Consider the following 23,192-nt stretch of genomic DNA (forward strand, 5'->3'; position numbering starts at 1 on the left):
GTTAATAAATGAAAGGTGGCAAGTTTCTTTAAAACATGCAGATTGAGAGAGAATTATCAAAACGTCAGGTTGGAAAACCATATCTAACAGGGAAAGTTTTGAGCCATACATAAATCAAAGCCACCAGCCAAATGACATCAACAGGACGAGTTATTAAACAAGGTTCAAGGACACAAGTGAAGATACATAGAAACAAAAGTGGGAAGGTTGGAAACAATGTATCATGTAATTAAAATCAAAGCTGCCATAGTGACATGGCTTTTAGATAAGTCAGCCTTGACGTCAACCATGAAAGGGACAAGGGTCAGAAGAGAATTAATCACAATGTGCTTCAGTTAGAACCTGTAGTGCCCCGAGGAATTAAAGTAAGGCAGTGCCTTGGCATATTCTGGGTCAGTCAATAATCTACTGATCCAATCATTCAAGAGTTGAACCCCAGGTGGGCTAACAGCCCAGATCCTATTAGAATCACAGGGGTGAGTTAGGACATTCTTAAGAATTCTTTGGTTCAGTTAATTTTGACATTCAGTGGCTTCCCATAACATAGTTTTAGAATATTTACTATGGTTAAGAAGCAATTATATTAGGAAAATAGGGCCTTGGAGCTGTTTCTAGTGAACATTCTGTGACACTCAAAAAGCATGTTCTGAAATTTGTGTTTATACAAAAGGTGAAGAGTAGTTGAGGGCCTTGAACAGGACCAGTGTGGACTCAATAGAAAACATCAAGTTTTAAGTCATTAGCATGAATGTCTGTACAGTGGCGTTTAATGAATATTTGAAGATTTTGGTTATTTTATTTATTAGTATTTCTTGTGACTGGCCAGAAGATGGCCCTAAAATAACTTTAGTTCTTGCTACAGTAAGTTCAGGCTTCGTAAGAGCACAGCAATAGTGCTTGGGTTTGGTGGCTGCATATGGGATGGATCCCCAGGTGAGGCAGTCTTTGGATGATTTTTTTCTTCAATCCCTGCTATTTGTCCCTGTATTTTCTCCTGTGAGTGTTTTGTTCTCCCTTCTAAGAAGGACTGAGGTATCCACATCCTGTTCTTCCTTCTCTTTGAGCTTCATTATGTCTGTGAATTGTTTCTTGGGTATTCAGAGCTTTTTTGGCTAGCATCCATTTATCAGTGAGTACAAACCATGAGTGGGAGTGCTCTTTTGTGACTGGGTTACCTCACTCAGGATGATAGTCTCTAGTTACATCCTTTTGCCTAGGAATTTCATAAAGTCATTGTTTCTAATAGCTGAGAAATACTCCATTTGTAAATGTACCACATGTCAAGGCAGGCGCTGAGGTAGAGAGGGTGGTTGGGAGAGGGAGCACCTTCATGGAAACTAGTGGAGGAAGAAGGGCCATGGGAGTAGGGGAAAGGGCATAACATTTGAAATGTAAACACAGAGAATATTCATTAAAAAAAAAAAAAGAGCTCAGGAAAGCTGATGCTTCTTCATTGTTTTGCAGAAGAACAGCCCAACCCCCACACCCTCACATTGACTTTCCAAAGGCTACAGATGCATTTAGGCCCACCTTGCCTTGATCCTCGCAGTCACAAAGATGCCCACCACTTCTATCAACTAGAATAAGGCAGATGTTGTGACTCCCTTCAGAATGATGATTTTTGTGGGAAAGAGGAGTGGGCTCATTAAAACATGGGACAAAGTGATTTTGTATTTTATTTTTCCTGATTTTTTAATATATTTGAAAACAGTCTACTCAGAATCTGAATTCTTTAATATAACATTGTGTTATTCTGTGTCTAGTTTCTGAATACAGCACCTTTGGGTTTCATACTTATTTCAATAAAATCTTAGTTCATTTTCTCTCTCTCTCTTGCAGAGCCTCATTATTCGATCACCATGATCTGGCAGACTACCTAATTTCCATGGTAATTATTTAACTCACAGGTCTAGCTTTCTTAAACTAGTACTTACGCTATATCTGGAAACATCGTCTGTTATAGTATGAGTTTTTATTTTCAGTAAACCACAAGTTCTTGGGTAACATGTCTGTCCATTTAAAATTTGATAGGAATATTTGTGGTGGTTGAAACTATTTTAATCTTAGTCTCAGACACAAACAAATATAATTTGGCTTTCAAATGCTAGTCTAAATCATGCCCATAAAATTTTTACTTATTAATTACAATTTATATAAAAAAGGACTTGAGGTGAGAGTTAAGGGATTGCTAACAAGGTAGTCCAAAGAAATTCCAAGCAGTTGTTTGTCAGCAAAGCTTCCAGAAAGCTGATTAACACACATGCCAGAGAGTGTACTTCCTGTGGGTGCACAGTAGCCAGACTACGACGTTAGAAAAGCTGGAGTATATATTTTTATATTTTTATGTTCTCCTCAATGTGCTTTGTGTTTAGAGTTTCTGGGTCTATTGTAAAGAAAGCTCCTTTGGGTGCCTGCGAAGGGATCCTGTTAGGACTGGGTATAAACAAGTAGACTGATGCTCTATCAGCATTGATGTATCTCTTGGGCAGAGATGTAACACAGGCCACCCACATCTCTTTCATCTTCCAAAAGGAGGTATTTTTATCCTCACAACCTCAGCATCGTCTTTCAAACCATGAAAAGCAGTGAAGTCAAAAGACACATTGAAGATTTGGTGCCAATAAAAGCCCGAGGTCCTCTTCACTAGAGAAGCAGATGTGACTAGCTTTTTGACTGGCATTTTCCCAAGCCTGCACATGAGCGGTTGTGTGCTGGTGGGTTTATTAGTTCCCACAAGATGGACAATCAGCAAAGCTTCATTCATAGTATTTAGCAATTCCTGTGTTATTAGCAGTATCTACTGAGTTTGTGATATTTGCACAAACGTACACAGAAGAGCATCACTAGGTGCTGTGTGTGTGTGTGTGTGTGTGTGTGTGTGTGTGTGTGTGCTTTCTGTTGATGGGCTGTTGGGAGAGTCATGGCTGGGCCTCACCTATTGCTGTCATCTTCCCAAGAAGCTGTTGCTACTAGCAAAGGAATATGCCTGATTCTAAGTTTGTGCTATTTTTACTGATCTACCCAAAGTAAAGACTTAATCTATGGACAATTTAAAGCTCCTTTGTTTCTTATCATGTGGAACACAGACTATTAACACACACACACACACAACAATAAACATTTTAATGTGAATTTTCACATGATGTTTGGTCCAACTCTTATCTCCATAATTTCAAACCAGTTGTCTTATTTACTATATTTCAAATACTGTTGGCACTTTTAAGTAGTAATGATTTCTTACTAGTGCTTTTTAAAAAATTACACGGCAATACATGTGGAGAAAATCAAAATTAGAAGCATTTAAATAATTTCTTATGGTGAGAACAATACTGTTCTAAGTAAGAAGGTTTTGTTCTAAGAACTTGGTTAGTAATTGATCTATCGACACGTGTTAACCAAGAACTTAAGTTAACACGGGGAGATAATTTTTTTGTTGAATTTATGAGAGGATATCTTGATATCTAACGGTATTTGAATTTTATAGAAATGTCAAACAATTCTATTGTTAGTTAAGAGTGAGTGCTGAGTAATGGACAGTGTATTCTAGTTAGGCACTGCAAGGTCAGCTGTGCTTTTTATGAGTCATAGTCTCCTTGCTGAGTGACCTCCTTTGTTTTAGGGAGCAGACATCAACAGTACCGATTCTGAAGGACGCTCTCCACTTATTTTAGCAACTGCTTCTGCATCGTGGAATATTGTGAATCTGCTCCTCTCGAAAGGTACCAGTCAGAAGCAGACCCATCTGCTCAGATAACTATCTGTTAACTGGCTGTCTCATGCCAGGCACCGGGACATACTCTGTGCATACAAAGGTTATTAAAAGGCTTTCCAAGCCTACAATAGTGTTTAGTCCTGTAGAAAAGTATTGCAAAGGTAATTCATAGCAATGCCAAATCACATGTGTAAGGCAGTTGGTGCACATGAGGAATTGGCTGAAAATGTTATAGGCCACAGCAGACACATGTATAAGTGCTTCTCACTGTCCCCATTGCAGGCTGGCCTGGTGCTGTGGGGACAAAGGGGACTGCCCATCTCTCCTTGTTCACCTTTAATGCTTAAAGCCTACAGATTCACACAGAATTGTAAAGCATCACAGACTATTCTCAAACATACACAAACACAGACAGAGTGAAGTAAACCAGTTTAAAAGAAAATGTTCCATTTTTCCAGCTAACTGTAGTTGACTGTAATTTCAAGATTCCGGAAGGACCACCAAGGACCGTGTGACAGCCGCATGAGTAGGTTTTCACTGTTGTGCTTTTTCTCAGGGGCCAAAGTAGACATAAAGGATCATCTTGGGCGTAACTTTTTACATCTGACTGTGCAGCAGCCTTATGGACTGAGAAATTTGCGGCCTGAGTTTATGCAGGTAATGTGTGCCCGAAGCCTGAGTTTATGCAGGTAATGTGTGCCCGCAGACTGAGTTTATGCAGGTAATGTGTGCCCAAAGCCTGAGTTTATGCAGGTAATGTGTGCCCATGGATTCCGAACTGACTCGTAGTCAATGAAGACTATGCTGGTTTTGTTTCATTTGTGTTCTGAGAACTCATTTTAGAGTTTCTATACTGCTTTACAATAAAGATTCATTATTTCCATCGTAGAGGTGGGGATGACAATTAGTCTGAGTTTTGTGTCTCATCTATGAGTGGGAACCATAGATAACCAGTTGTGTTTTCACTGTTTTGTTCGGCAAACTCCTTGTGAATGGAGAAGACAAGTCTAAAGGTGAATGACCAATGTTTCAGAGTCAGGAAACCGCTCAACACATTTGACTGACAGTATCATGTTTAATGAGCCAGCCAATATTTACTGCCTAGCTATTAAGTGCATCTGTAATGTGTGGCATTTCTTATCACAAGTAGATTCTCATGCTGTTACTGTGTTTAATACAGAATCAAAATACACATGGACCCAAGATTTTTTTGTTTTGTTTTATTTTGTTTTTTAAACAAACGTAAGTGTTTACTACAATGGATCAACCTCCTCATTTGCCTTTCATATTCTCACTTGATTTATTTTCAAAAATAAGTAAATCCACTTCCAAGACCCCCCCCCTGTTTTGTTTGCCTTAACCTAAGAGAAGGAAGAACATGCCAAACAGTCCCAGAACGCTGCCTTGCCCATTCCTTGCCTTTGCAGTGTCTCTCACATGACATGGGGACACGTCTCAACGTGCGAGCTCATCCATGTGGATTTTCCTGTCTGTAGTTAGGTTACTTACATGTTTGTCTGCACGGACTGAGAAATGCTATGCTACAGAACAGTGTGAAGTCTACCCCGTGACTCTGATGTGGTGATACTCAAAGACCCCCTTTCTCACAGATGCAACACATCAAGGAGCTGGTGATGGATGAGGACAATGACGGATGCACGCCTCTCCATTACGCCTGCAGGCAGGGCGTCCCCGTCTCTGTCAATAACCTCCTCGGCTTCAATGTGTCCATTCATTCCAAAAGCAAAGACAAGAAGTCGCCCCTGCACTTTGCAGCCAGGTGAGGATCAGACTTGCAGCATTTGAGCGTGCTTGTTTCTGTTCTGCATCCATCTTACACCTATGAACCTGACCCTTTCAAGTTATGGGCGCATCAATACATGTCAGAGGCTTCTGCAAGACATCAGTGACACGAGGCTTTTGAATGAAGGGGATCTCCACGGCATGACCCCTCTCCACCTGGCTGCAAAGAATGGTCACGATAAAGTCGTTCAGCTTCTTCTCAAGAAAGGGGCCTTATTTCTCAGGTGAGGCATGGAGTCACAGAATTGTGTATATTTTAAGTTTAGGTATTTTAAACTTTTCTGTCATATTTTAAATGACAGTATGAAAAAAATCTAGCCCATTTTATGTTCAAAGAAAACAATTTCTCAAATGCTAAAATAAGCATAATTCTCAAATGGCAAATTAAGTATATGGATCAAGGACCGAGTTGCTGCAGGCTTTGGGAGAGTAATTGAATATCATCTTTGTAAAAGGGAAAAAAGCCTAGAGACACTTAGGTTCAATGCAGTATCTTTGAGCTTCCCAAACTGTCGGAGAGCAAGTGGACCTTTGGGCTCAAGATCACCAGCCAGTTTCTTCCCCTAAGCACATCCAGCAGTTTGAGGGACAGCCTTGAACCAAAGGCTTTGCCCAGTGTATTCCTGCTTCTAAGGGACATCAGACCTGTAAAAGGGGCACATGGAGACCCAGCTTCATAGTGGGCTTTAATTACAGCATTACTGAAAATAACCCAAAACAGTTACTTATGGATGCCAAGATTAGCTGTGTAACTTATTTCTGATATTGTATTTGGCCAAGCATCACCACTATATCAACCTTCCACTGTATCTGTATCTTTAATTTCTGTGGAGAGTGATAAACAACTTTGCTAACACAGGAGGAGGGTGTAGACCTGAACGCTTAGTGAAAATACTAACTGCTTTACAACTGCAGTCAGCAGTGACTGTAAAGGTGGTGAAAATATCATAGAAACCTTTCTGACGAAATGTTCAGGGGAACGTGATTAAGGACTTATTTATAAATGCACCGAAGCTTTGCAAATAATACACAGAACGTATCATCTTTTCCCGACTCTCAAGAGTTTGATGATAGCCTTATGGCACACGTGTAAGTCATAATTATAAGTAAGTGGCGGCTACTATGCTTGAAACTGCCTCATGTATCATAAATAGGGACTCAACATGGGGTCGCTATGCCTCACACTTTGCCATCAGCTCAGGATACACTGGTGTCAGCTTCCACGTTCACCCGTCAGAGTATTTGCATGTCTTCTCTTCCCTCTTTGACAGTGACCACAATGGCTGGACTGCTTTGCACCATGCGTCCATGGGTGGGTACACTCAGACCATGAAGGTCATCCTTGACACTAACTTGAAGTGCACAGACCGGCTAGATGAAGAAGGGGTAGGTACTGGATTTCTGTCACCAAGTCAGAATCCTGGCACAGAGCAGACCTGAAGAACTGTAAATGGCCTTCTTCCTGGAATTTCTGTTCCTCGTTCCTCTCTCAGCCTTTCGCTGGAATTTTAAAAAACTGGTCTGTGAGAGGAATAAGTAAAAGGGACTAGAAGTTGGATAATGGTGAGGGATGTGTGTGCACTGAAGCTACCATTTCTTAGCTGTCAAAGACTATGATTTCAGCCTAAGAATTTGATCTCTCCTTGGTGAACCCAGAAAAATAAAGAGAACAGAGCTGAAAGACCCAGAAGACCGGTGCTGGACACAAAGCTTAGTGATGTGAAAGGGTTGGTGTCCTTTGATAAAACAGCCCGATAAGCAACTTAGGGGAGGTAGGGCTTTATTTACTCACAATTCTAGGTTACAGGTTATCGCTGACAAGAGCCAAGAGCAATGAATGGACCCCTGCTGCTTCTCTCTGATCAGCAGGATTGTTGGAGCCCACAGTAGGCAGAGGAAACTAATAACCAGAAAGTGTTCCCTAGGCACACCCTCTGGCTGACCCGATCTAGAGGACTCCTTAATCAAGGCTCTGCTCCTTGGTTGGCATTAGTTCTTGGCAAGTTGACAATCAAGTCAAGTTTATAGTGGCATCGTTTGTGAACTATATATGCCCTTTTCTTACTAGTTCTCACCTTTATATTATGTATGAAATATAATTTAATTTTAATGGTCCCAGTTTTCTCATTTATCCTGGTGGAGTCATCTTGCCCCAGAAGCAACACAGAAGTACACAAAGCAACACAAGCCCTTAAAACACACACATTTTCTCTCTCTCTTCTCTCTCTCTCTCTCTCTCTCTCTCTCTCTCTCTCTCTCTCTCTCTCTCTCTCTCTCTCTCCATTTGCCCTCCCTCCTATCTTTGTTTGGATGACAAACCCATTGTTTAAAAACTTCATTGTGAACATGAGTTTAGACTTGTATACTCTGCTATTGAGTAGTTAGCTTTATTAAACATTCCTTTAGGAAATCCAGCAATGGAACAAGACCAATAAAACAGCCAAAGGATGCTTACTGCTCTTACCCCATACTGTATGTTTTGTTTTGTTAAAAGAACACAGCCCTCCACTTTGCAGCACGGGAAGGCCATGCCAAGGCTGTTGCGCTGCTTTTGAGCTATAATGCTGACATCCTCCTGAACAAGAATCGAGCTTCCTTTCTGCATATCGCCCTGCACAATAAGCGCAAGGAAGTGGTTCTCACAACCATCAGGAATAAGAGGTATGTATGTGTCCACCTGTGTCTTCTGATAACATGGTGCACCCCTAGTCTGAGAGCAGGTGAGAAGAAAGGAACATGCTTCATCTCTAAGTCTACATTTACAAATGCCTACTGTTCAGTTATTGCTGATAACAGAAGCATTGCTTAGTCCTAAGTCTTCATTTCCACACATTTTAACCCAACAGCCCAATACTACCTGGTTAGCCCTCTATGAGAATGTGGGGATCTAGGCACATGGAAGATTTGGCAACAAGGTTACTGTCAAAGCAAACTCCGGGCTGCCTTCTTGGACTTGCCTGGCATGTTCTTGTCTGGATGCTGATGAAGGTATGCCTAGTGCTAGTAAGATAGATCAGCAGGTAGTCATGCTTGGCACCAAGCCTAACTACCCGAGTTGGTCCTTTGAACTTATATGGTAGCAGGTGAGAACTGACTTCCACAAATTATCCTCTAATCTAACATGCACACTGTGGTACATCCCCCTCCACACAAGCACAATAAATAACATGTAAATTAATGATTGGAAGAAAGAGATAGAAATTATAACAGCACACTAAGTATAAGTAACCTTAATATTACTATCTAATGAAATGGACCTTAACAACAGCTGACCTTTTATGTAAACCATTCTCAAAGGCATTTGCTCTTGTTTTACAAAACATTTATGTTTTTTTTCCTGCATGTGTACGCATGCACCACGTTTGTGCCTGCTGCCTGAAGAGGAGGCTACTATCCCTAGAAACTGGAGGTTGGACGGTTGTGAGCCACCACGTGGGTGCTGAAAATCAAACCCAAGCTCTCCGGAAGAGCTGCCACTTCTCTTAACTACTGAGCCCCTCTAAAGAGTTCGGATGATAAAGTTAGATGGCGATTTTATCCACTCCTCAAACAAAACTTCTCAATAGCACCACAGATAAGTATTTAGACAGCCCCTGTGTCACTCACTGGGGGACGCAGAGGTGGCCAGTATTCATGGTAGATCTAGCCTACATTTGGAGCTTATTGAGTGTCTAGAAATTCATTTCCTTTGAACTAGCAGTGAACTGAAGTGCTTAGACATCGTTCCTGACAATAATGCAGATATCCCACAGTTCGTAAACTGTAGGAGTTGGTAGTGGTAGCATCCGACTCATCCTACAGCTCGTACATCAGAGTTCAATGAGCTCATCTTTGCTTCTTCTTATGGGTATAATTTCTCTTTGGGATCATGAGTGCCTTGAAATCTCATCTCTTTAGCCAGTGTTGAGGAAACAGACTCACAGAAATGTTACAACAGGATCAACATTTACTACTGTGTTCAGCGCATGTTATTTTTTTTAAATTCAACTCAATATGTTACATATATGTGCGTTCAATATGGATGCAGTACAAGCTGCTAACTCTTGTATGTGGACATAACTTTTCCTACCTAACACAGTCACCTTCGAATGTCCTTACTGTGTCATAATTTCAGGTAAGAAGGAAGAGTAAGGCGTGCCTTCTTTTAAAGGCTTTTAAAGGAAGAGAGAGAGTAGCAAATATAACAGCCATCCTGGACCTTACCCACACTACTAATCGACATCAATAGATTAGTACCATATTGATGAATTGACCTTGGTTCACAAGGCACCATTGAATTAATGAGAAAATGATGCTTTAAGAATGAAAGTAAAGCTTGGCTTCCACTAGACGTACACGATCTTCAGTTTGAACGCAAAGCAGGGATCACTCATACATACTCCGACATATTACTTGCAGATGGGATGAGTGTCTTCGAGTTTTTACTCATGATTCTCCAAGCAACCGATGTCCAATCACGGAAATGGTAGAATACCTCCCTGAGTGCATGAAAGTAAGTTCCCAAAAGCAAAAGTCTCCATGGTTGGCATGTAGTGTGGTAGGTGTCCTTACTCTCATAACAATAGTTTCTGTATTTCCAGTTTCTAAATGAGGGAAATTGGCCAACAAACGTTCAATGAGAACTTGCTTTGACAAAGGAATCCTAACAATTATTACATGTAATACATATAATAAAATTTGGTAAACAGATTTGTTTCTCCTTCAAATTATTAAAGTTTAGGGCAGGGACACTGGTATTTTAGCATTGAATGAATGTTCTTCACATTTGTTTCTAACATATGTATCTAAGATGTCTGCCTTAAGGATGTGGGTGCTTGGAATAAAAATCCTAAGCTGCCTTCTCAGAAGCAGAGATAACCATGTTGAATACTTCTATGTGCAGAAGCCTATCCGGTGCGGCACACCCAATTTCTCCTTTTTGCACACTCAGCTCTAGTGTTACATGGCAGTGGTCATATATCGTCAGTCTTATGAAACTGCTTTCTTTGTACTAGGGAGATTTTTAATTTATGTGTCTCTTCAAAGATGAAGACTACAGCTTAGGACTCGAGGAACAATGGAGACTCTGACTGAGTCCCCCGCACTCCGGATGAGCATATAACCTAGAAGGACAATATTATTGACAGGAAGAAATTTCACAGTATCAAATTATCACAGCCTTTCTTAGGGTAGCAGTTAGGAGAAAACTCCCAGGTTCTTGTTCTTCCTGGAGCAGATCATGAAGCAGAGGAAAGCCGGGGAATGCTTGTATATTATTTTAAATGTGGCTAAAGTCCTTTCTCATGTGCAGCTGGCTGTCCCAATATTCAGCTGGATTTTCTTTCTCAAAGGTTCTTTTAGATTTCTGCATGATACCTTCCACAGAAGACAAGTCCTGTCAAGACTACCATGTAAGCTTATTTTATTATGATAATCTAAAGTGTATTTTATAAAAATTCCTTGAAAATATGAGCGTGGTACTACTTTATTTCTACAATCAACAGTAGTGAGTGAGTGTCAGCTTTGTACTGCATTATTGATTTATGAGAGACTATTCCCCTTGCAGTCTAACCTTCCACTGAATCTTAGTTTCTTATAACACAAATATTTAGTATTATTTCTAGTGTTTACATTTACTTAGGTATTTTGTGTGAATGATGAATATCCCTTGGGGTGGATAACAAGTTGTCCAGGAGTTCATGGTGTGTGTTTACTACCTAGAATATCCTGTCCTTCCAGGCTCCAAGGACAGCATGACAAGCAAAGTTTGTTCCCTCAGGATGATGAAACGAGACCACTAGATTTGGGGTGATTTCACAGACATGGGTCTAAACCCAATAATCAAATTTTATTTACAGCTATGAATTGTAAAAAAAATTAAAAGAATATCTTTCTAATATACTTGTTTTATAATTTACATGTTTTAATTCCTGTTCTTCATTTGAAATTACCCGTTCGCATGCCATTGAACTTCCAGCAGAAAATTAAACTTGTGTGTTTGACTTGTCAAGAAGTGACGGGGACTAGACAGATGGCTCGGGGCTGACAACCTCTGCTGCCCTTTCAGACCCAACGCTGGTTCTCAGCATCTTCATCTGGCTCACAGTTGATGTAACTCCAGTTCCAGCGGCTCCAATGTGGTTTTCTGAAATTTGTAGGCACCAAGCACACATGTGGCATACAGACAAGCATGCAGGGGGAAAATCCATGCGTCGTGAATCAATAAATTAATAAATAATAAATAAATAAATAAACAAATGATAAATAAACAAATAAATCTCAAAAAGAAGTTTTACAAGGAAGTCTTTATTAAACTAATGCTTTTAATTTATGTCTTCCACAGATTGAGTATAATTTCAAGTATCTCCAATGCCCATTAACCATGACCAAAAAAGTAACACCTACCCAGGACGTGATATACGAGCCTCTTACAATCCTCAATGTAAGTCTGGTGTTTGTATTAATAGCCTCGTTTGCAGTCAAGCTCTGAGTTCCTTGGGCATAACATGCCTGACAGAAATGGGAAAGCTCTAGGGAGACATTTCTATGATTCAAGCTCCATACCCACCATGTTGTCCGAGTCTGTATTTCTTTAGATTTTCTAGAATTCGTCTTCTGTGGAGAACAGACTTTCTAGGTTCACTTGTTCATCTGGTTCGCAGGCTCCTCCCAACTGGGGTCTCTGCTGCTCACCAAGGTAGTTTGGTCTCCGCACTCTGGTGAAAGTGATGTTTGCCAATGAACAAGAATGTGGGGAATTCTCTTGTCCCCTCACCCTCATTAATTTCTCATTACATATTCCCGTGATAATTAAAATGTAACTCTAAAAGAGATATTAATATCATTAATAACAACAACCTTGAAAACGTATAATGTACATGTCACTTTAACTACTTATACGTGCCCTATATACCTCTAGAAAGGTAGGGCTGAATTTCTTCAGTGGCAGAAGGAAGGAAAACCCTTGCCAGTTGACTTAATGCCTATTTGTGCTAGAACCCTGTGTACAGTCAACAAGATTATGCCATATTGTTGGGACAGAGATGGAAAAAGACAGACTAAATCAAGTGGTTGCATCTTCATGAAAATGATTCCTTTTCTCTCTACCTCTCTCTCTCTCCATCTCTCCCCTCCCTCTCTCCTTCCCTTCCCTGTTTTTGAGTTTTCATTTTTGTAAAATGAAAACTCCTTGAGATACATACATACATATATACATACATACATACATACATACATACATACATATACTTTTTGAAATTTCTAGAATCAGTAAACATTGCACTCATAATACCATAATAATGTTGTGAATCGGAAAACACAATGCTCAGTTCACCCTCATTTGTTTCACACCATTTTGTTTTGATGGCGTCTCATTTTCAGGTCATGGTCCAGCATAACCGCATAGAGCTCCTCAACCACCCTGTGTGTCGGGAGTACTTACTCATGAAATGGTGGGTACCAGCCCCTCTCTTTAATTTGATGTTACCATTAACTCTACCTAGAGCCTTTTAAATAACTTTGTGCAGTGACGATTTGTTATTTTGGATGTTTTTTTTTTTTAAATCATGTCTTAGAATTCAAAAGGAATAAGCACCAAAAGGCAGATTTTGTCATTAAAAGCCATTAAGGTTGTCTTTGATATGAATACGTTTGTGTCAAATTGTGAAGGGTAGGAAGGGACTATTGTCTGAGACATAAGCCAACATCCTGTGTCATGAAGTTTAGTGAGGTAATTAACAGGCATGTAGTATGGATAGCCTAAAGTTGCAATCAGAGCACACGGATGGAAAGACTGCTTTTTCCATGAGTTGGTGACTTATATTATTGCTCAGCAACTGAGATTCTATCTCTGAAGTCTGAAGTCGGAGCAGGTGAATTACAAGAACTTCAGTTGTAAAATGCAGGGGATTATAGAAGAGACGTCTGGAAATAGATCGTTGCTATTTTTCATAGGTGTCTGTTAAATATTTTTATTAGAGAGGGTCAGGTTGTGACTTGCTCATTTCTTTGTAGGTGTGCCTATGGATTCAGAGCCCATATGATGAACCTGGGATCCTATTGTCTGGGCCTCATACCTATGACCCTTCTTGTTGTCAAAATAAAGCCTGGAATGGCCTTCAATTCTACCGGAATAATCAATGAAACCAGCAGTACTCACGAGGAAACAATAAACACCTTGGTATTTTAAAACTTCAATATTTTAAAATTAAGAACCATAAAAACCGTTTTTCCTCGGAAATAACAAGCTTATAATATCAGGACTTTATTATGAATAGACCTTGTAGATGGTACACATTTCTTCTAAAATCTGTCTTGGTGTGAGGACAAATATTATCAAATGGCCAATGAGAGAGTTGGCAAAAGGATGACATCTGCCTAAAATGCTAAGTGTGAGATGTCACAGCTTTTATGGATTGTTTTTAGGGTATTTAAGATGTAGAGTTTTTAAAATAGCAAATTGGGGGGGGGACAGTGAGATGGATCAGTGGGTAAAAGCACATATTACTAAATCACTGATGTGAGTTCAATGTCTAGGACCCAAATAATAGAAAGAGGGAACCCACTTCTTCAAGGTGTGCTCCAGTTTCCATATTCATGTCATGACACATGTGTGTGCGTGCACACACACATGAGTGCAACACACACACACACACACACACACACACACACACACGAAGAAGTACATGCAATAAAAACTGTAAAGTTTTTTTTGTCAGTAATTTTTATGACACGTGTGGTTAGTCACTTTTTTTTAAAATGTGTGTACATCTGCAGATCTGAGTCCCTTTATAGGTCACTTTGCACTGTCTGAATGTGCAGTGTTTGAAGAGCTAAGAAATTAGAATGTTGTGTCTACTAGTGGGTGTTGCCATGACAGTAGCTTCCGCTTTAGTGCGATTGTAGACAACGGAACAAGAGCAAAATAAAGTGTATTGGTAGGAAATTATGATGCGAGTAAGAGTCGTCTCCTTTTGAAACCCTCGTCACCCTCTGTCTTGTACTTTCTGTTGCAGAATTCATTTCCAATACAATTGTGTATGATTCTAGTTTTCTTATCAAGTATATTTGGATATTGCAAAGAAGTGGTCCAAATTTTCCAACAGGTATATAATTCAGTTTGTATATTTTAAGTTATAGCTATTTTAATATAGAGTATAATTAATTAGTAAACAATCACTTGAAATAGTTTTATCATTCTAAATGGACACCGCTTGACTAATATAGAAACTTCAGAATGTAAAAGTCACATGATTTTGGTAAGGTTTCTGCCTGGTTAAGGTATGTGAGAAAGTGTTGCCCACCATTAAGCAGAAAGGTTCATCTGCTTGTCTGTCCACAGTGATCCTCATGAACGTCTCTGCCGTGTTGCTCTTGCCCTGTTGGAGATATTTTGCTTATCATCAATTTTAATTGTAATTCTATAAATTCATTTCAAATTTGAAATACGAACAGTTTTACAGAGTTTATCCAGATCCCCTCTCAAACAGGTCTGCCTTTGAATTGTTACCATGAGATGAATGTGTTTTTCTTTTTCCTGAGGAAAAGGAAATTGTTATAAAATTTGGAAACATTGTTTGAGATGGGGGAAGTCCTACTCTGGCTAAATCTGGTCTTGAAGGCATGATCTTCTTGTCATCGCCTCTGGAATGCTGGGATTCTTTGTATGTGCTACACACTTGGCTTGAAATTTTTTATGTCATTTTTTGGCTTTATTTTTATTTTTAAGATAATGAGTTAGGTGCAGATTAAACATAAGAATTATATAAAATGCCCAAAGATTTTTATTGGCAAATGAGAGAAACCCATTATTTTTATGTTATAGTTGAAAATTTTTAATTTATACTTTTTGTATATTTTTAATTTAAAAAAATCACATCTCTTATAGCATTGCATTTTTAAAGTTTTGCATTGTTATATAGTGTAAGTGCATAGTTATTTGTGCTAGAGACTAATGGTGTTAAAAATTGTATTCATTTACTATTATGGATTACAAATACTTGTGTGTGTGTGTGTGTGTGTGTGTGTGTGTGTGTGTATTAGTAAATTATTACAATCCTGAGAGTTACATTGTTGTTTTACCTTAAATGATTTAGGGCACATTCTCTCTTATCTTTTATCATTTTCTTTACTGAGCATTACAAATGATAGCTTAGAAGCTACCACACTACATGAATCTTCTGTTAGAGTTGATTACCCTCCATTTGGTTTATACTTAAATGGTCTTCAATATGGAAGATACTGTCTAAGACCTTCTCCTGAGCACGGCCTCGTGCTTCAGGCTGGTTCCCAGCTGACTCTCAGCACAGGTCTCAAACGTTTGTACCGAGAGACTTGCTCCCAGTGCCTTACCAAAAATGTGTCCTCGGGGGCAGAAAGAGCTCAGAAATGATGAAAGCAGCATGCAGCTCTTTAGAAGTTTCCTAAAGAGGAAATGTAGCCTGTCTGTGGAAAACCAGCCAACCAACCAATCAACCCACCAAACAATCAAACAAACCAACAACCAAACCAGGCAGCATTTTACATGGATGCCGGATTTCTCCATGTAGCCATTCTCCTTCCTTCCCTGTCCAGAAGAGGAACTACTTCCTGGATTACAACAACGCTCTGGAGTGGGTCATCTACACCACCAGTATCATCTTCGTCTTGCCCTTGTTCCTCGACATCCCAGCGTACATGCAGTGGCAATGTGGGGCGATAGCGATATTCTTCTACTGGATGAACTTTCTGCTGTATCTGCAAAGGTAAGAGCAGTTCGGAGGATGGATGACGTCTGCGCTCTCTAAGCCTTTTAATATCAAACAAAGAACTATTACAGGTGAGGTGAATTTGACGCGAATTTGTAACACTTTTTTTCACTCGTTCCAACTGCCCTAAATGTATTTTAATATCTTAATCTTGAAGGGTACAGGGCTCTGGAATTCGGTATGTAGACTGAGGCCTCGACTCTTTAATTGTGGGCCTAATTGTTTGTGGTGTGTGTGAGTGTGTGAAGGGGGCCGTTCTGCAAATTCGGCAACACGTTGCATAGTTAGCAGCATCCTTAACTTGTGCCCACTGGGCACCAGCTATTAGTGTAATCATCAAAGCCGTAGTCATGGTTACCCCCACGCCAAATCTGCCTGCAGCAACAGACCCAGACCAAATGTGGGCAGAAACGGCAATGAAGGCATCGTCTCTTCTCGCTGCACCTGACACTGCTTGATAAGCATTTACTTAGGGTTAAAACAATCATATCAAGTGAATAAAAGTCATAGAAATGAAGGGCATTTTTTTAATGTAAGTAATTCACGAGAGGGAAAATGGGCTAAGTTCACCCCCTAACAGTTGCTGGTGTGGAGTTAAATGTTTACACATATGTTTATAATAACAAGAAGTAAATGGCATGGTCTGCCTTGCATCAAAGAAGAAACTTCTGCCCCATGTAAAGGGAGCATACTGATGGTTTCAGCTAGTGAGTTGAGAAATCAGTTGGACTGGAGACTGGGGTCTTCAGGGAAATGCTTGCCCCACTTTAATCTCGTTGCTGTTAATGGCACAGTCTCGCTGTCTGAGGTGTGGGTCCTCAGAGAGAGAGAGGGCTTGGGTGTAGGAAGAGCAGTGAATGCAGATTCACACCAGGCACTAGCCATGAGCTTTCTATATTTCTGTTCCCATTGGGAACATTTTGAAATTTCCTTTAAGATTTTCAAAAATTTGTATTTTTTAATTGACACACATATTTACAAAGCCAATGTTTTGATTCAGGTATATATTAGGTAGTGTGTTTAATTTTTACATGCTGTGGTTCCTTCTTTTAAGAATCTTTCTTTGACAGGAGAGTATAAGCTAGTGGATAGGAGTCACACTTGCTGGCTATCCAAACATTTCACAGTGTATATTATGCTACTGGGGGTCACAAGGATGGATGAGTGTAAACTTCCCTGACCTGTGGGCTTCTGCAAATGTAAGCTCCTTTATTCAATCTCTTCTCGATCCATCACAAAATTTTCTGTCTCTAATCTCCTTATTAAACAGCTGGTATCATTATTTTTTAAGTTGGGTTGTGATGATTTCTCTTTACCACTTAAAGAAAACTTCTGTTCTCTTGGTCAACTGATAAAACAGTGAAAGATGGTATTAATAAGACAGAAACACTCTGTTCAGGGCCACACAGAGAGACCCTGTCTTAAAACAAGAGGAGGAGAAGGAGGAGGAGGAGGAGAAAGAGAAAGAGGAGGAGGTGAAAGAGGAGGAGGAAGAGGAGGAGGAGGAGCACACAGATTTGGTTCACAGAGATATGCATTTCTTTCTTGATTCTTCTAGAAGGACTGGCTTCGGTGATCTCAGCTATTAACCCCCATCTGACGTACTCCATATAGTGAAACTGTTTTAATATTTTTACACTTCCAGGTTTGAGAACTGTGGGATTTTCATCGTTATGTTGGAGGTGATTTTTAAAACACTACTGAGATCGACCGGAGTGTTTATCTTCCTCCTACTGGCTTTCGGCCTCAGCTTTTACGTCCTCCTGAATTTTCAAGTGAGATATATGCATCTCTAGTTGATTTTCTCACTCATAATATTGAAAGCACACATTTATATTAAATATTAATGGCTTAGTAAATTAATAACTGTATTGAGTAGCTTTTATCTTACATATCTTTCCAATAATTTTATAGCAGACAAATATAATTTCATTAGATTTTTCTCTGTCAAAAGTTTATATTTAAGTACAAACATTTTCTTATGTTTGCTTTTGATGATTTTAGTTTTTAAATACTTCTCATGACTACACCTCACTAGCTAAATGTGTGAATTAAATTCCCAACACCAGTTGCATCTTTTGACTGTCCTGAAATCCCTTCTCATGCTATGAGATTTTCATCTCCTGTTTTTTTCCCCTTCTATTTTCAGGATGCCTTCAGCACCCCGCTGCTGTCCTTAATCCAGACGTTCAGTATGATGCTAGGAGACATTAATTATCGGGATGCCTTCCTAGAGCCCCTGTTCAGAGACGAGTTGGCATACCCAGTCCTGACCTTTGGGCAGCTTATTGCCTTCACTATGTTTGTCCCAATTGTTCTCATGAACTTGCTGGTAAGTGTTGTATCTTTGCTCACTCCATTAATTACCTGAGCATTTAATGATGATAAGGATGCTTAACCCCTTTAATCTCTACGAGTGGTGTATTAGTCAGCTTTCTGTGAAAGGACAGACTTACAAAGATTAGGTTAATACCTCCCGGATTCCTTGTCCAGAGGCATGGTACCCAGGTCATGGAGGTTTTCTTAGTTACTGCCTCCCTGCCTTCACCCCTTCTTACCCTCACCTTTTCCTCTAACTGGCCTCCATCTTTATCACAACAGTAAATGGATGAGTATGCACCTTGTTTCTCTGCCAAGTTCTTACTATAAAATTTCACTAAAGAATAGCTTATTAAAAGCCGGTCATTTTGAAGTGAGCCTGTTAACTTTATTCTCATGTTTCTTCAAAAGCCTTTAGAAGTCCAGACCCACCAGTACTGCATGCTTTAATCTCCTTTATCTTTATCTTTAATTATTGTCATCTTGATCTTGGCTCCCATTTTCCACAGGACCATTTCACCTTTTCTTCCTGCCTCTGGAACTCTTGTGCAGGGTTTTCCTTTTACCTAGAACATCCTCCCACCATAGGCCAACTCTTTATGATCATTCAAAGTCCAGCTCACATACTGAATCCTCTGGGCGGGCCTCCTTCACCCAGGAATGGCTCCCCCCACATCACTTCAGTGTGAACCGGACGCCGCCACCTCATCTTACGCTAGGATCCCACTTTGGCGGAGAGATCTTGCCACCGTTTAAATGTTTAGTTGGCAAGATGCTAGATAGTAACTCTACCATGAGGACAGTGAGCAGGGTTCACACCTTTATGAAAAAAGTATGTGGAAACTCGTTACCATGTTTTTTCTGTTATTCCTTGAGAGTATGTAGAAGACACTGTGTGTAATACTGAATCTGCTACAACCATCATCTTAGACGTAAGGCTCTGATGTTAATTTCTTTCCTTCTTAAAAACTTTTCTTTTGGTTATCACATACTGACTTCCATTTTCTCTCCCTCCCCCCAGTCTCATTCTTCCCCTCCCCTCTCTATCCTCCCCCATCTCCCTTGGAAAAGAGCAGGTCTCTTGGAGAAATCAAGTAAATGCAGTTCAGCAAGCTGGCCCCCAAAATGTAAAGAACAAATTCACATTGCACATATATATACATATGTACATACTTACATACATACATACATACATACATACATGCATACGTACATACATACATACATACTTACATACATACATACATACATACATACACACATACATACACACATACATATTACAATTTGGTCCATGATGTACAGTTGCTTGTGCACCATTTAGAGTATAGTGCTTAGTTATTGAAGCTTGAGTGGACAGGAAGGCCAACCTTAAACGCATTTTTTTTTTTTGCTATAATTGATCTTTTGTCATTCCACAGATTGGTTTGGCAGTTGGGGACATTGCTGAGGTCCAGAAGCATGCGTCATTGAAGAGGATTGCTATGCAGGTAAGTGTTATAATCATTGAACACATAACAAAACTATCACTCCTATAATTATGTGTATACAAGAACAGCTAATTTTCTAAGAACATGGTTGTTTAACATGGATAGTTCTCCACATTGAAGAATGCCAGCTGTACATTCTTGTTATAATCGAAAGAGACTGAACAAACAGCCTGCAGTAAACTGTTCAGAAAAATTGAGAAACTGTCTACTATTCATACCAAGTTAACTTATGGGTGGGTGACTAACTAACTGCTGACCAAAAGCAACACTGGTGTGTGTGTGTGTGTGTGTGTGTAGGTATATGTATGTGGGGTGTGTATAGTTGTGTATGTGTTTGTGTCATTGAGTAGGTGATTATATATGTGTATGTGTAGATGCATATGTATGTGAATGTATCTATCTATCTATCTATCTATCTATATACACACACATATATACATCTCTGTGTGTATATGTAGTGTACATATAAGTATGTGTATGTATTTGTCTAGGTGGGTGTTTATGTATATGTGTGTGTGCATATAATGTGTGTATGTTTGTATGTATGTAGGTATGTATTTGTGTATCTTTGTGTGTATGTCTCTCCCTGTCTCTGCCTCTCTGTGTGTGTGTCTGTATGTGTGTGTGTATGTGTGGGTTTGAGTGTTCTACCAGGCTGACCTTGAGCTCACTTATTCATTCACTTTGGCCTTGAACTCATGATTCTCCTGCCCCAGCCTACTGAATGCTGGAATTCTAGGCCTGTGCGATCTTTACCCAACTGGTATGAAGAAGCATTTTCTCTTATTACAGCACAAATATTCAGTTGAGAAACTCTCCTGACACATGACCACACAGTCCCTACACATTTTACACTGAAGCTTTCACTAGGCTCCTGAAGCTTTGTTCCCTTGTGTCCTTGTCTTATTTTGTTAGGCATTTTAATATAAATTTTCCCAGAGCCAAAGATTCGTGGATGAGTCTTCGGCTACCGTATCTTGAGGTAGCTTCTCTATGTTCTAGATGGCATAGTCTTTATATTTACACGTTGAAAGGAACTGTGTGGTGCTTTAAGAATACTTGACGATCTGCTGGATACATGCAGTTAGAAACTTAGGAAGACTCAAGAGAAAGAGAAGCCCATGCTGTGGCATCATTTTGATTTCTCCCTTGTCACACTGGACACATGCTGTGTGTTAGAAAACTGTTCCGTGAATAAATATCCACACAACAAATGAACAAAGAAAAGGCAAGAGTGAAAAGAAAATTATATCCTGGCTGGCTAGAAGCACACGTGATTAAGTACTTGTGGTCAAGGTGTGATCTGTTCCGTCACCGGCCTGGGGTTGTCCTCGCTCCACACTGCCCTGCAAACTTGTCTCAGCGGTTGTTAAAACCAGGTGAAATCTCTTAGCATACACGCTGCTCTCCTGACTACTGCCAGGGCTTCAACCTTCCCCTTTCCTCAGAGTGGAAGTTCACTCTGATGTTTGAGCAGTCTTGTAGCCAAAGAGGATCAAATGGAGAGAGTGTTTAGACTATCCTTTCTCCTGCCAGGAGAGGAATAGGGTAAGTGGAATTTGAAAGATGGTGGACTGTGGGTAGTGAGGGCCTGGAGATTTTGCTCAGTGGTAAAGACATTTGCTACTGTCTCCAGATGATGGCTCCAGTAGGTATATAAAACACACATGCACACCCCAATGTACACACGCTGACGCACACAGGTGGTGAGGCATCAGTGAGACTGTTCAGAACAGGGCAGAGCTAAAGGAAGCACATGAAATTCCTAAGGTGCTGACGTACAACCGTTGGCCTGGAAGGGTGGCTGGTGTGAGCAGGTGACATTGTTGCCCAGATGATGAAAAGCTCTATTTGCAAAAAGCAAAATGAGGAAGACTTAGCACCTGAAAAACATGGGCAGCCAATGAAACGCTCCAAGTTGTCTTATCAGTGTGTAGAGAGTTGTTCTCAGCCCACACCAGGTGAGAGCAACATTTAAGATGATCTGCTACTTATCTTGGTTACATGGAGAAAAACTAGAAGAAAGAAAGAAAGAAAGGAGACTGGTGAGGTATTATTCTAAGACATCCAGGTTGATACAGAGGATGGCCAGTGACCTTTGACAGACATATCTCTTCATAAATATCCCAAAAGCATTTTTTAAATAGCGGTGGGGAAAAGAAAAAGAAATAATGTAAGTAAAAAGCAACAAAAATACCTTGAGAAAGGTGCTAACCTATTCGCCAATGGGCCAACCAATTCGCCAATTGATACTATCCAGCATCAGTGAAAGCCCCGTCTTATGCTGTATTTGCTCTGCTCCCTGCAACCAGACAGCATCTAAGGACAGTGTGACGCTGCTCCTTCTTCTAGATGAGGAACAACATTGACAGGCAAACCAGAAATTCATTCTCTTCTTCCTTGAGCTGTTTTTAAATCAATTCTCTGCATCTGTAACTGAACAGGAGCACAATGGAGCAGAGGTGTGGAATGTTGTCCACAACCATTCAGTTCTTCTCCCAAACCACTCCAAACCCCAGTGTAGACAGAGGGTCCTGGGCTGGTGCTCTATATAGGAGTTCCGGTGCCTTGGGGACAGGAGCACTGTGGGGGGGCTTGCACTGGTGTGGTAGGTTCTCTGTGGATCGAGTTTTCTGCACAGTGTTAAGGACTCTAGTCACTCCAGAGATATGCATAGCTCTGCTCAACTTGAGAAATCGGATCTGCAGAGCACACACTACCCTTCAGCATGAGAAGCCATCAGTGAGCAAAGGAGGAGGTGCTGCTATAGTCTAGCAGAGTTGTGCATGCTCCTGGGCCAGATCTACGATCACCTGTGGCTCACCCTCCAGGGTTCCCAAGACTATATTTGAAGGAGGGAATATGGCAGTTCCTTTAAGACAGTGAGGAGAGTTAAGACTTCATGGCCCTTATCTGTTGTCCAAAACTGGGCTTCACTAAGTAATTTTCAGTTGACTTTAACCAACAATAAAATGTGACTTCTGACAAGTATATAAGGCTAAGGGGACATTGCCCAGAAGACCTAAAGGAGAAGTGAACTCAGCTAATGGTCACAATAATCAAGACAAGTATATAACCAGAATTATAATCAAAGCGCGGGACAAAACAGCATTTTTAAACTTGAAACTAATTTACTGTATGTAG

General features: G+C 40.2%; 1 protein-coding gene across 1 annotated transcript in view; it reads left to right on the forward strand.

Moving 5' to 3' along the window:
- TRPA1 (transient receptor potential cation channel subfamily A member 1) overlaps positions 1-23,192 on the forward strand; it is a gene marked incomplete at both ends in the record, with an annotated part of 40,866 nt that overhangs the window by 14,117 nt on the left and 3,557 nt on the right. Inside the window, 17 exons of the mRNA XM_080938488.1 lie at positions 1,840-1,888; positions 3,620-3,719; positions 4,269-4,369; positions 5,323-5,492; positions 5,575-5,739; positions 6,787-6,901; positions 8,010-8,176; positions 9,914-10,007; positions 10,846-10,905; positions 11,838-11,936; positions 12,875-12,945; positions 13,508-13,673; positions 14,509-14,598; positions 16,067-16,236; positions 17,885-18,014; positions 18,389-18,571; positions 19,980-20,048. Coding sequence (XP_080794614.1) covers positions 1,840-1,888; positions 3,620-3,719; positions 4,269-4,369; positions 5,323-5,492; positions 5,575-5,739; positions 6,787-6,901; positions 8,010-8,176; positions 9,914-10,007; positions 10,846-10,905; positions 11,838-11,936; positions 12,875-12,945; positions 13,508-13,673; positions 14,509-14,598; positions 16,067-16,236; positions 17,885-18,014; positions 18,389-18,571; positions 19,980-20,048 — 1,999 coding nt within the window. The remainder of the gene's footprint in view (positions 1-1,839; positions 1,889-3,619; positions 3,720-4,268; positions 4,370-5,322; positions 5,493-5,574; positions 5,740-6,786; positions 6,902-8,009; positions 8,177-9,913; positions 10,008-10,845; positions 10,906-11,837; positions 11,937-12,874; positions 12,946-13,507; positions 13,674-14,508; positions 14,599-16,066; positions 16,237-17,884; positions 18,015-18,388; positions 18,572-19,979; positions 20,049-23,192) is intronic.

The sequence above is a fragment of the Micromys minutus genome, assembly GCF_963924665.1.
Source record: "Micromys minutus genome assembly, chromosome: 26".
NCBI lineage: Eukaryota > Metazoa > Chordata > Mammalia > Rodentia > Muridae > Micromys > Micromys minutus.